This window comes from Hydra vulgaris, chromosome 05 (genome assembly GCF_038396675.1).
Source record: "Hydra vulgaris chromosome 05, alternate assembly HydraT2T_AEP".
Taxonomy (NCBI): Eukaryota; Metazoa; Cnidaria; class Hydrozoa; order Anthoathecata; family Hydridae; genus Hydra; species Hydra vulgaris.
The window spans coordinates 42656315-42670000 of record NC_088924.1 but is presented as its reverse complement, the minus strand read 5'-3'; the positions used below and the strand labels follow the sequence as shown (position 1 = coordinate 42670000).

The 13686-nt window shown below is 27.0% G+C and overlaps 1 protein-coding gene across 1 annotated transcript in view; it reads left to right on the top strand.

Annotated features, from left to right (window-relative positions):
* LOC100208640 (microfibrillar-associated protein 1) overlaps positions 1–13686 on the top strand; it is a 65309-nt gene that overhangs the window by 35796 nt on the left and 15827 nt on the right. Inside the window, exons 9-12 of the mRNA XM_065798254.1 lie at positions 2099–2155; positions 6156–6229; positions 7462–7570; positions 12349–12394. Of these exons, the coding sequence (XP_065654326.1) occupies positions 2099–2155; positions 6156–6229; positions 7462–7570; positions 12349–12394 (286 nt within the window). The remainder of the gene's footprint in view (positions 1–2098; positions 2156–6155; positions 6230–7461; positions 7571–12348; positions 12395–13686) is intronic.

The following is a 13686-nucleotide window of genomic DNA, read 5'->3' as shown; positions in this document are numbered from 1 at the left end:
AGTACAAACTTATTAACATTTTTATGCCTGTTTTATCATAATTTTGAGGTAATTCTTTCAAAGAAATTTAAAAGAAGCAAGGAAACGGACACCAAGCGGTTGTAATGTTAGAATTGTTTTTGGAGGTGAGCAAATCAAAGTATATGATCCTGAGCTTTTTTAACAATATACTAAAGTTATTGCATTCATCAAACTTGAGTAGAGCACATTAAGTATGGGGAGCAGTAACACAGGTTTTTTAAAATCTATTACCTATATAATAAACCTGGCAATCTAACCAAGTTCAACACCCAACCTGATTTTCTTACGCCATACATTGTATTTTCTAATCCAATTTTATACCATACATTATAAAGGTAGGAGAGGGGCTTTGTAGATTTTTAAGGAAGGTAGACACTAACCATTTGCTTATCCATAAAAGAGGACAATGTTCATTGATTTACCACATGATGGAGCATGGTAATAGGCTGTTTTTGATGTCTTCTAAACAAAGATTTTTCCACCAGTTTGTAAATCACTTTTATCTAAATTAAAGATACAATAAACTCTATCAAATAGATTCTTTTTATATAATGCCTTATATAGTTCGAAATAAGCTGTTGACCTTTTCAGAGATCAGTAACTTTTTGATAACAGATATAACAGTAACTTTTGCTTTTATGTAAAAATTCAGACTTTCTTTTTCAAAGAATTTCATTTACAAGAAGTATATTACATTTTCTTGCACCAGTTTTTTCCTGGTCATTTTTGAATGGATTGGAAATGGGAAGCAACGTAAATTACCCTTATATACCCAACGTAAATTACTCTAATTGATATAAAACAAAAATAATTCATATTTTCAACAAAACCTTATTATTATTTCATTAATCACTTACTATAAATTTTGATACAAATTTGGTTTTTGTTTTTGATACAATTTTTTGTTTGGTTTTTGTGAATTGTTATACATATTACTCTATTTTAAAGGTAAAATAAACCTTGTTTTTGGAAAAATTATTGCAGATGATGAATGCTGCATTTGCTATAGCAAGAAGAATTTTGAATTTTTTCTAGTTAATGTTATGTATAAATTTACCATCAGTTGAATATCTTCTCTATCTTGTGAAACCTATCAGCTAAGTACCTTAAGACTTCTCCTAAGAGTTTTTCCTCACTTAAAACAAACCCATTACAGCTTCTGATTCTTTTTTCATTCTATCAGATTTGATCATGGTTTTTCTGGATATTGCCACATCATCCTGCCACATCATGATAAAAAACAAAACAAAAATGCTAAATATATTTACTAATTCAAAGTGTGCGTATTATCCCGCCCTCCCCTAATTACCCTTTTTTTTTTTTCTCTGACAAATTAACTGATGCTTACTTATGTAGTCTTATTCAAAAGGGTGTTAAAAATTCAAAAAGGTGATTAACAAAAGAGTATTAGTAAATACTCTTTTTTTTTTTTTTTTTCCTCTCACTACTGAACAGGCTTAGATAAGTGTTTATCAAAGTTTGAAAAAAAAATGGACCATTTAAATCAAAGATCTTTTATTTTTAATTTTGGTTAGGCTTATTTTGAAGACTTAACTTTTTAATAAAGAGTTCTAAAAGATGAGCTTCAAGATCAACATCTATTTTGACTTACAACATTTTAAGTTCTATTTACAAAAATCTTTATTTTATATCAAAATTAATTATTAGAAAGTATAAAAGTAAAAATTAAAAAATTAAAAATAAAAAATCATTAAAGTATCAAGGTATCTTAAAAAAAAAAATTTTCAAGTTTTTAATGATTTTTTTTGACATAGTAAAGCCAGTAACTTTGATTGTTAACAATACTTGATACTTTTTGACACCAAGTGAAGCAGGTAACTTTGATTGTTAGTTAGTGGAAGATTTCTGTTGACCAACCTTGTGTTCCTTTTTTATCTAACAGATGTTCAATAAAAATCCATGAAATTTATAATTTGCTATTATTGTTTTTTAAATTTAATTTTAACTTTGATCTTGAATCTGTTTTTTATGAATTTTTTTAATGGTACATAATACTTATCTTGCTTGTATTTTTATAATCAAAAAACTGAAATTGTTTATATGAAATTATTTATAGGATCTTCTAGATGTTGAAGAAGATGAAGATCTTATTGAAGAGGAAGAGGAAGAGGAGGTAATTTACTGAATTCGAGCTGATTTTTTTATTTTATGAATGGAAACTAGCACTCAAATGTTTTTTTTTTTATTATTTAGATATAGCTAAAGTTTAAACAATGATAAATCATGATAAATAAATAATAACAATATTTAAGAAATAAAAAAAAATTGTTTTTTATTTGCTATGTGTTGTTTTAATTAAATGTAGTACTCCATCTTTTTCTTTTAGCAAGTGTTGCTTGCTTTCGTAATGTCTTGTAACATAAGAAATGTTTGCAATTATCATTAACTTTATTTTTAATAAAGCTTTCAAAATTTGTATATTTACTTTTACATAAATAGTATAAAAAAAAAATTCTTTTAACAATGAAAACAAAATTAATAAAATAAGAAATTAAAACAATCTATAGAGTAAAATGGGGTCAAACCGCACACCATATCATTCCGCACACTGATCAAAATTATCAAATAAAAAATAAGCGGATATGGCTATGAAAAAAATAAAAATGGATTCAAATACAGAACTATCTCCTCTATTCAAACTGATAAAATTATATGCCGATTCAACTCCATTTTTTTCTTTTTTTATACAACTTTAACAGGGAGTCAAAAATTTTATATATTTTTTATCGTTGCGAACAAAATAGCGCTTGAACCAAAACTGATATAAAAATAATTTTAGCATTATCTTGTTGGAAATTTAATTTTAATTCTGATAGTATAATTTTTATGCAGCTAGAACAAAAAGTTCTGATAAAACCGCATGCTTGAATAATTACTTAGTTTAGTTTTTCGCAAGTGACTAAGCGCCTATCTTTATCTAATTAACTTAATGTTTATTCCAGTTTAGTTGTGAATGAAGTGTAACATTATATAGCCTCTTATTCATTAAAAACCAATTATTATATTATTTTTCAATATAATCATTACTCACTCAATTCAATTTAACTCACTCACTTTAACATGTCAACTAAAAAAACAAAAGCAAGCAAGGAAGGCAATATACTAACCACATTAACTGATATGAAAGAAAATAAAACCTCACTGAGAAAGCTGAGTTCAAAATGGCGTTCCAGCGTCATCACTCAATGATCACAAAAATAATAACAACAAAGGCTTCTGTGGCTCAGGTACAACAACGGTACTCTCAAATGAAATAGAAAGATTGATGGTGCATACGTTCCAATTACTTGGTGATTGGGGTTATGGTTTAACCCGAAATGAAATCCTAGAATTTGTATGTGGCTACCTTAAACGCAAAGATCAATTGCACTTATTCAAAAATGGCAAGACTGGTTTTATGCCTTAACGAAAAGATGGTCAAAAGAAATTTCAACAAGAAAAGTGGATAACTTAGCATCTAAAAGAGCTGCTTCTTTACACCAAAATTAATTGATAGTTATTTTGAATGTGTCGCCAAGCAATTTCAACAGACTGATATAACTTCTGGGTAGCTTATATTGAATTGTGATGAAACAGGTTTCTTAGGTGATCAAGGCAAAGCAACTGTAGTGTGTCGAAAAGGGACAAGACGTGCATTTAACTTGCTGGCAATAATGAAAAATTCATTATACTGTAAACAATTGCTGCAACACTGATGGGCATTTTGCATTACTATTTGTGATATACAAAGCCAAAAGAAACTTTTGTCCAGACTGGGCAAGAGGTGGTCCAGCTGGCACCAAATGTTCAATTTTAAAATTAGGTTAGATGGAGCACGATATATTTATTGAACGACTGAAAGAAGAACACAATATAATCTTGATTTGTCTACCAGAGCATTCTTAACATATTCTACAACCATTAGAAAGAGGTGTCTGTTGTCATATCAAACAAGCTTGGAAAGAAATTTTTACAAAGTATTACAAAGACTCAAAATGTAAGAATTTAAATAAACAAAATTTTCCACCGTTCCTCAAGCTGCTGTGCGAAAGTGGTAAATGTTTTACACGCTTGTATGCAATCGCTGGTTTCCAGTACACTGGCTTATTTCCACTTAGTAAAAACAACATAAATCATAAGACATTAGCAAACAAACATTTAATACACCTTCATTAACTTTAGCAGTCTCCGCATTACCTACACCAACTTGCTCAGACACAGATTCATCATCTTTTACAGCCGCCACAGCACCTACTCCAACTACACACCAATTACCATCTTTCTTAACTACACCAGCTTTAAGTTTTGATAGGTATCAAGCATGTGTTGAGCATTGCAAAAACAGTATCAAGATAGAGTTAAAACAGTTTTTTCAAGCCAGAAATCAATTGCATGTTAAGAAACCGAAGTAGTGCGACATGTCAAAACTTGGCAGAAAATGTTTTGCCAAAGAAAATGTGATCGAGCTCCTCAAAAAAGTTAATGAAGAAAAAGCAACAAAGGAAGCTGTGAAAGTTGCTAAACTTAGCGCAAAGCATAGACTCTCTATGCCAAGTACTCAAATGCCTGAGTATAACAATGCTGAGCAACCTCAGCAAAACAATAACAAAGAACAACTACCAGCAGCCAAATGATTAAAAGTTGCAAAATGTAAAAAGTGTAGAGTACAGTTACACACAGAAATGTTGCAATGCGAGAATTCAATGTGTTGGGAACAGTTGTGCAAAGAAACATGTTTACCAAATAAATATGTAGTTGGAACTAAACTTTTTGTTGCAAAAAATGTAAAAACTTAAATATAGTTTCTTAAATATAAGTTGTGTTAAAAAGAAATGATAAAAAAAAGTTAAAATTTAAAATATTAAATGTTTTCTCTAGTGTGCGGTTTTATCAGAATGTCGCCTAAAACCGCACAATTTTTTTTTCTTTACATTCAATATTTTCAATAACTTTATTATTTTTTTAACATATATTTATATTATCTTATGTAGTTTTTTATTACCTATCTAATAAAAAAAATAAAATAAAATAAAAAAAGTTATTTATTGATAAGTGTGTGGTTTGACCCGGTTTTACTTTGCATAATCTGTTTATAATTTTTTAATTTTTGTTATAAATAAAAAAGAAATAAAAAATAAACAAACTTAACTTTACATGTAAGAATCTTACATATAAGAATCTGAAAATAAAGATTTTGAATGAATCAGCTCTGCTGGTAACTTTTTATTTGCAATAATTTTTGAATATTTTCAATATTTTATGTTTTCAATTTTTTTTTCTTTTTTTAAATTTTTATTCGTTATTTTATCATAATAATTCTAATTACAGGAAACTTTTAATATTTTTTTTTTTGATAAATAAAAATGAGTACATCCAAATAAAATTATTTAAAAAAAATTATATATTATTCCAATAGAGTTTAATTTTTATATCTTATAATTAACAATATAATTTGATAATTAACAAAAAATAGACTTAAAATTCCAGTACAATTATAAAGTACATATACAATTATTTTGTGCAAATTTAGCTCTAGTTATTTGTAAAAAAAATAAAAAAATCAAGTTTTTATTAAAATTTATTAAATAAATTGAATTAAACCAAAAATTACCCAAAAATGAAAATTCCGGACAGAAACAGAAAAACTTGTTTTTTACGTGTACAAATTTATTAATTGATTTTTCTATATAATGTTGTAATGTAAAAAAGAAAAAAAAATACGCTGATTTAATTACGTTCGGGAAAAAAAAATTTATAAACTTTTAAAAATATTTATTAGTATTTGAGTATTTAATAAATGGTGTAACTGTAAACAAACTTTTTTGTGAAAAATAATTTTGATTAATAAATAAACAATATAACAAATATTTGTTTTGTCATTATTTATCATAAATATTGTTAACCTTAGGTCATAAATATTAATAAAAGTCTGATGTTGATTTTAGTTAAGACTTTAAAATTTTTGTTTAAAATGCATTAAACAAATAAAAATACTTATTTTTACCACATATTATTTTCAACTCAAGCGCTCACAGAAACCATAAGATGGGTACAAAATTGTTTTTTTGTGAGCTTGCAATAAATAACAAATGGAGACGGTGATAAGAATAAAATGTTTAAAGTTTTTATTTTAGTCTTCTGAGTACGAAGAATACAGTGATAGCGATGAAGAAAATACATTGAGGTTAAAACCTGTTTTTGTTAGAAAGTAAGTAACAAGTTTTATTACTTTTTTCACCATAGGTCACTTCTGTAATATGTAATAAAAACTTTTAAAATATATGTGCCAGCTACCCTTCTGGAATTATTCTTGCAGTTTTCAGGAGTACTCAGAATATATAAATGTGCTGGGTGCCCAGGTTGAACTCAAAAATACTTTTAATTTGTATATATATAAATAATTTTAAATGCATTACATAAATTAAAATAATAATATATATCCAAATGTTATGTATACAGAAAACATTGTATACTTACATCTTCAATGTTTTCACATATATATATATATATATATATATATATATATATATATATATATATATATATATATATATATATATAGTGGTAAAGCGGTAGTGGTGTAGTGGTAAAGCGCTCGCTTCATAAGCGAGAGGTTCCGAGTTCGATCCCCGCCACGTCTCTGGTAGTACCGCGCTCAACTTGTTTCTCCGCGCAGCGGCCTTGTTCCTCAAGGTTCGTGTTTCGGAGTTAAAGAGTTGAGAAAAGGGTTTTAACTACTATTAAGTAGCCTCCTCATCTGTAGTGGCCTTCTCGGCCTTGAGGAGGTGAATAACAAAAAAAATATATATATATATATATATATATATATATATATATATATATATATATATATATATATATATATATATATATATATATATATATATATAGCAGTTAATCATAAACTTATCCTTATGTGTGTGTGTATATATGAATAGATATTTTTAAACTCTTTCTGCTTACCTTTCTGCTTACTTTTTTCTCTTTCTCTTGAGTATGAAATTTATTCAGTGTCTGTTGGGTGAAAGTGAAAAAACTTTTTTCTCTTAAGCGTAAATAATATATAGAATAAATAGTATATTTATGTTTCATTATATTATTGTATTTTGGGGTTTTAAAAATTTATTATGTCTTCTGCAAGTATACATTTCACCTCTAATGAATTATCTAACTAAATTTTTAAATAACATTGTATTAGAAAGACTTTCAAATATTGCAGTTTGATTTTATGTGAAGGTGTTCTTGCATGAAGCAATGGTTTTTTTTTGGTTTTTTTTAATTTAAAATTTTAAAGTTCCGTATTTTATATCAATATTGTATTAAAAACATATGTGAGAATAAAGTAAAAAGCATGAATGAATGAATATATTGCAATTTAATTAGACTTAAAGTTTTTAGGGAACACTAAATAATACTTGGATGTTTTTTCTTAATATATAGAAATGATCGCATAACAATTCAAGAAAGAGAGCGTATTCAAACAGAGACAGAAATTAGTGAAGAGAAAATGAAAAAAATTCTTGAAGAGAGAAAGCGTGCATCAACAAGAGTATGTTTTTTTCTCTGAAATATAGATATAAATTTATAAATAATATCTATAAATATTTAAATTTATGTATAACGATAAAAATTTTGCTTAAATGTTAGCAAAGTTAATATTTGAATTAAAATTTCTATGTATATATTTATAAGTGCGTGTTAATATTTAAATTAAAGTTGTATGCATGTATTTATGCATGGGTGTGTGTTTATGTGTGTATCTATAAGTTGTAGATGGTTTGGACCACATACACACACATGGTATTTAAAAAAAGATGCAGTCACTTTGCTAAAAAACAGTTTTTTACTAATACCTGAAAAATATAGCTTTAGTTACATTTTCTGTAACCAACCAGTGACGTATCCAGAAATTTTTTTGGTAATTAACCAAAATAATGTTAGATTTATTACAAAATGGCGCCTTTAACGCCAACATCAATTCGCCGCTAATTTTCATTTACATGCTTTATTCGCTTACTAATATAAAGAGTATTATTTCATAAACAAGTGATAACTATAACATTTAATAAACAATATTTGTATGTTTCGTTTATATAGACTAAAAAGATTTATTACATAGCGTATTTATTGCCTGACAATTCATTCATTCAAAATTTTAATTCATTCAAAAATTAATAACATTTTGTTGTTCTTCTCTTTTCAAATCAAGTTTTTTGGCGTGATTATTATAATGTTTTAAAAACTTTTATTTATTTTATTATTTAAAATACTTTTAATGCAATTTTACTGGTATTTGAAATGAAAAAGTTTAAAGCTCATATAGTTTAATTGCTTTGAAAAATATATTATGAAAGTGTAAGCGGATGAGAAACTCATATTAGGGTTTTTTTTAAATGTTAATGTTTTTATTTAAAAATGCTAAGTGTTTCATATTTTAATCCAATCCAAACATGTGTTTGACATTTTAATCCAATAGTAACATATTCCATATTTCATCAACATGAATTTGAATTAAGCATTCTGATTGACTTAAAATACATTTATAATGTGTTTTAAAAATCGTTTTTCAAATGTTGGTTTTTCTAAATGACATTAATAAGGTAACAAATTTTATCATCATAATTGTCTTAACAAATTTTATCACAAAATAGCAAGACAATAAGTACTAAAGAATTATTTTATTTAAATTTTTTAGGTGCTAATATAAAAAATGGGCAGAAATTTGGGGGCCCATACCGGTACATCGGTATCAAAATCGGCCTGGATAGGTTGCTGCCAGCATATATATGTATATATATATATGTGTATATATATAGAGAGAGTCATATGCACAAATTAATGTATACCACAACCTTCTATAATAACAGGCCTTGACATCACGCAAAATACTGTAAAAACTGAAGGCCGGTTAAACTTTTACTTTTATTGATATGTTATATTAGGTGTAGGGTGTAATGTTAGTCTATGTTTTCTCATAAAAATCTCTGATAAAGGCAAAAATATAAAAGGAAAACCAAAAAATTGTTAAAAGATAGTTATATTTTCGTATTTCAAATTTTATTAAGAATATTAATTTAATATAAAATAAAATCAATAACAATCAGAACCATAACAATGTATATATCTATATATTAGAAAGACTGTAATTTTTTTTTTTTTTTTTTTTTTGCTTACAGAAACATGACTTAAAAAAAAGGTTTATCAATATACCTCAATTGGGTAAATATTTACATATATTCAAACATATTGAGAGACATTAAGGCTAATGAGGGGAAAAAAAAAACATAACAAGAAAATAGCATAATAAATTACAAAATTAATTTTCATATAAATTATGATAGCTTTATTATTTTTGTTTTAGATTCTTTTCTACTTTGGGAGTGGTAGTTAGTGCGTAATTCTTTAGCAAAATATTAGAATATATTCTGCATTGTTTTTTTGTGATTTTAAATTTATATTTAGCTGCTATGAACTGAAACTGAGTAACACAAAATGTTCTGCATAAAATGCATAAAAGTAGTACCTTGAAAAAATAAAAAGCAAAATAATGACCATTGGACAAGAGCATCAGAAGAAATTTCAAGTCCTTCTTTATTTAGGCTATTCAGATAACTTCTATATTTGTAATAATAATTGGTAATGTCATCATAAATTTTTATTTTGCTTTTTTGCACAAATGTAAACTATAGCCACTAATGTAGATTTATTAACTGAGATTTTAAGATCATCTATATTATTGAGCAGTTCTTTTTCATAAGTAGAAATATCCCTACAGCATGTGTCGCAAGTATGATCATCAATGCGGTAGTGGTGTAGTGGTAGAACTCGGAACCTCTTGCTCACTTCATAAGCGAGAGGTTCTGAGTTCGATCCCCACCATGTCCCTGGTAGTACCGTGCTCAACTCATTTCTCCACACAGCAGCCTTGTTCGTCAAAGTTCGTGCTCCAGAGTTACAGAGTTGAGAGAGGGTTATACCACAAATAAGTAGCCTCCTCATCTGTAGTGGCCTTCTCGGCCTTGAATTAACAAATAAAAAACCATCTACAGGAATGTCAAGTTGTAATATCAATTTAGTATGTTAATATGAATTTTTTTAATTACAGATTTAGTGTTTATGAAGTAAGTACTCCAGATCTCTGTAGAGGCTTAGAAAAAACTTTTTCAAGTGGGTCTGTTGAAAACCAACCTAATAAGACATACTTTGCTCCATTACTCAACAAAGTTTTTATGAGATCAATTAAGCCATAACATTTATGCGCTATTACATTGCTAGTATCTATCGTAAGCTGTTTTACATGCTTACCTGTAGGTTTTATAAAATTTGACAGTTCAGCAATATCTCATATCAGTTGTAACTGTTGATCACCAACTTAGTGGATATCTCCACATAGTTCATTTCCGAATGCCAGCACCAGGTGCTTTGACATTAACAACATTCCAAAAGGAAATAAATTTTTAAATAAATACAGCAGTACCTTAAAATGCTTTATTTTCAATCTCTGAATGCGTTCTTATGGAAGCTACTGTTTCTTTGCAAAAAAACAGACAAGCAAAACTTTACAGACTGTCTCTCTATTGTACTCAGTTTCCAAATCACGCCACGAATCCATATCCAGTTCTCCATTGTGCAAAAGTTGAAGCTCACCAGTCTTTTCTATTGACCAATTGTTTCGTATAGATTTTAAGAGATGCACATAATCATACAATAAATATATACCTGATGTTGTTAACCATGGTTTACTATCAAATGTTTTGAACATTTCAAGAAATTGTTGGTTTACACGGATACCATAAGTAATTATTGCCATTATCTTACTATTATCAATATTATTTATTGTGTGAACAATTTGTTGACATTAAGCAAACTGAAATTAAGAGGAAAGACTTGCAACAGGTTGAGCTCTACATATAAATTCTGGATCTCCAAAAAGATATATAATCATAAATGATAAAATTGTTTTAGCTAACTTTTCAGGGTAGTTTACTGCATGACCAAACAAAGCATCTCTTTGGTAAAGTAATGAAGCTTTGACATAAACCTCATCGATTAGAAGTATGAAAGTTCTTCTTAATGGATCTAAATTCATAAAAAATACTATTTACGAAATTAAGGTTATTCATAAGCTCCATAAGCTTATTTTTGAAGTCAATTGTGTTAAAGTAAGTGTACTTGGCAACTTGTAGTCAATATACAAACAATCATATAAACTTCGTCACATAGCAAAATACTCATATGCTCTACATATAATATCTGGAGTATATACAACTTTACCTACATTAACTTTTTTTATAACATTAAGGTGCTCAAATAGAATATTTGACTGATGCAAACTTTCTTTATTTTTTAAAAATCTAACTGCTTCAAATAAAGTTGATTTTGTTTTTATTAACTTTAATTTGTTTACAGTTAAAGATGAAATATCACAAGTTGTGCCATTTTGGTAAGCGACAAAAGAATATTCATTGAAAATTTCTAAAAGAAATAATGGAACACCAAGTTTGTACATTTTTGATTGTATTAAATTGTTTTTGTAAAACTGGAAAATATTAACATCTTTATCATCACTAAACAAAGATTGAATACCATATAAATACCAAAAAAATACCATAAAATATAAGTTCATCCTCATTTAGAAAATCATTTAACTCATCTGGTAAAATGTTTCAAAAACCACTTGAAATTGCAGTTTTTCTAACTTTATTTGCTGGTGCGGGTAAACAACTAGGCGGAATATTTTTAAAAACAGATGGTGGGTTTAAAGACCGTTGCTTCCCATATTTGCTTTCAAATTGTGGCCAATGCAGTCTGGCCAATGCAGTCGACATACTACTGTATAGTCTGAAACAATAATATCTGTTCTTGGGATAGTATCACTCCTTCTTTTTCTCTCCTCTGGATTCTTTGGGAATTTATAAATTGATGTTTTTGTTGTAGTTGAATGATAGTTTGACTTGCAAAGAGGTACACAGCATTTTATAGGCATCTTAATTATTAAAATATCTTATCATTAGTTTGTCAAAATTATTACCTCACAATCTTAACTTTTACGTCTTGAAGTTGCACTATCTAATTTATAAACCAATCAAATTTAAAAGGTTTATAATAAATATATAAAAGCGCTAACACTAACTTTCATCAAAAGTTAAAAGATGAAAATGTAAACACAGTATTAGAAATCAGCCTACAGTTAAACAACTTTATTGTGCAATGTTAATCCCTGTTATTTTAGAAGGTTGCGAAGTTTAGACACACTCACACATATGTTTGTACACACACAAATGTATATTTACTTAAATTTTTCTAATAATAGTTTATTGGTTATAGTTGGTTAATGAAATTATTCAAGAAGAGCTGAAGGAAGAACAGGGGGGTGAGTTTTTACTAGTTATTTTCTCTATAGTATGTTATTTGTATTAGATATTTAGTTGTTGTTGTTTTTAAATCTTAAAGAACTTTATTCAAAATTTTAATTTTTTTCAGAATTGAAAGGTATCCTGATACAGGAATTTTTGCTTGTATTGTTAAAAATTATTCATTGCAATAAAATTATTATGTGCATGCAATTGTATGTAGATACTATCAAAATTTTTAAGCAGCTATTTTTAATCCAAACCTTAATTGAAAAGCAAGAGGCTTCATTAAAAATTGTTTAAAAAAGTTAATAAAAAAAATTATTTATCATCTTATATTTCAAAAAATTGATTGTAAAAGTTATATTATTTAAAAATGTTGAAAATAGAACTTAAAAAATTTGATATAAAAGTTAGAGAATCAATTCAAATTTAATCTAATAAAAGTGGTCCCAAAAATTAAACTATAAATGTACACAGCGGTTAGTATGTCAAAATGCAGTGCTAGATGCCATTCTTATATATACTTAATCGATTAGGCAGAAAAAAATGAAGTCTCTATAACAAGAACCATTAAAAAATGACAATACTGCTATGTAAACAAATTTTATTTTTTTTATTTTTTGGCTATCTAACTTTGATTTTTCTAATTTCAGATGGTAATAAATGTAAATAAAAGAGGTTTCAAAAAATAGTATTAAGAGAACTCACATTTATTCATGTTTATGAATTAATCTAAATTCCAAATGTGTTGTCATAAAAATATATATATATATACATACATATATACATAGATTTATACAGCTATGCACAAAAGATTTATCGAGATGGTAATTTTAATCAAACTTTTCAGAGTTTTTTCAACTAAAAAAAATCAGGAAAATGATTTTAATTAATTACTATTTATTTTCAAAAGAATAATCTGTTAGCTATACAATTAACATTAATAAGATAAAATGGTTTTAAAAAAATATTTCAAAAAAATTAAATAAGTAATTATATAATCATAAAATGAGTTGCATAAAAGTTTAATTAAGTTAAAGTTTAGAACATAAAAAATTAAAAAAGATACAGATTTAATATTTAAAGTGTCCTCCCTCAGCTCAGTACAAAGAAGAACTCGTCTCTTTTCGATTTGACCGATTTCATGCACATCTCATATGGCACTTTTAACCAGTACTTGTTCAGAAGTTGCTTCAAATGCTCAGTTAATTGAATTTAATGGTTTACCAATTGAGTGTCAATCCATGACCATATATTTCCTATTGGGTTGATATCTGGTGATCTAGGGCACCAAGGCATCAATTTGATC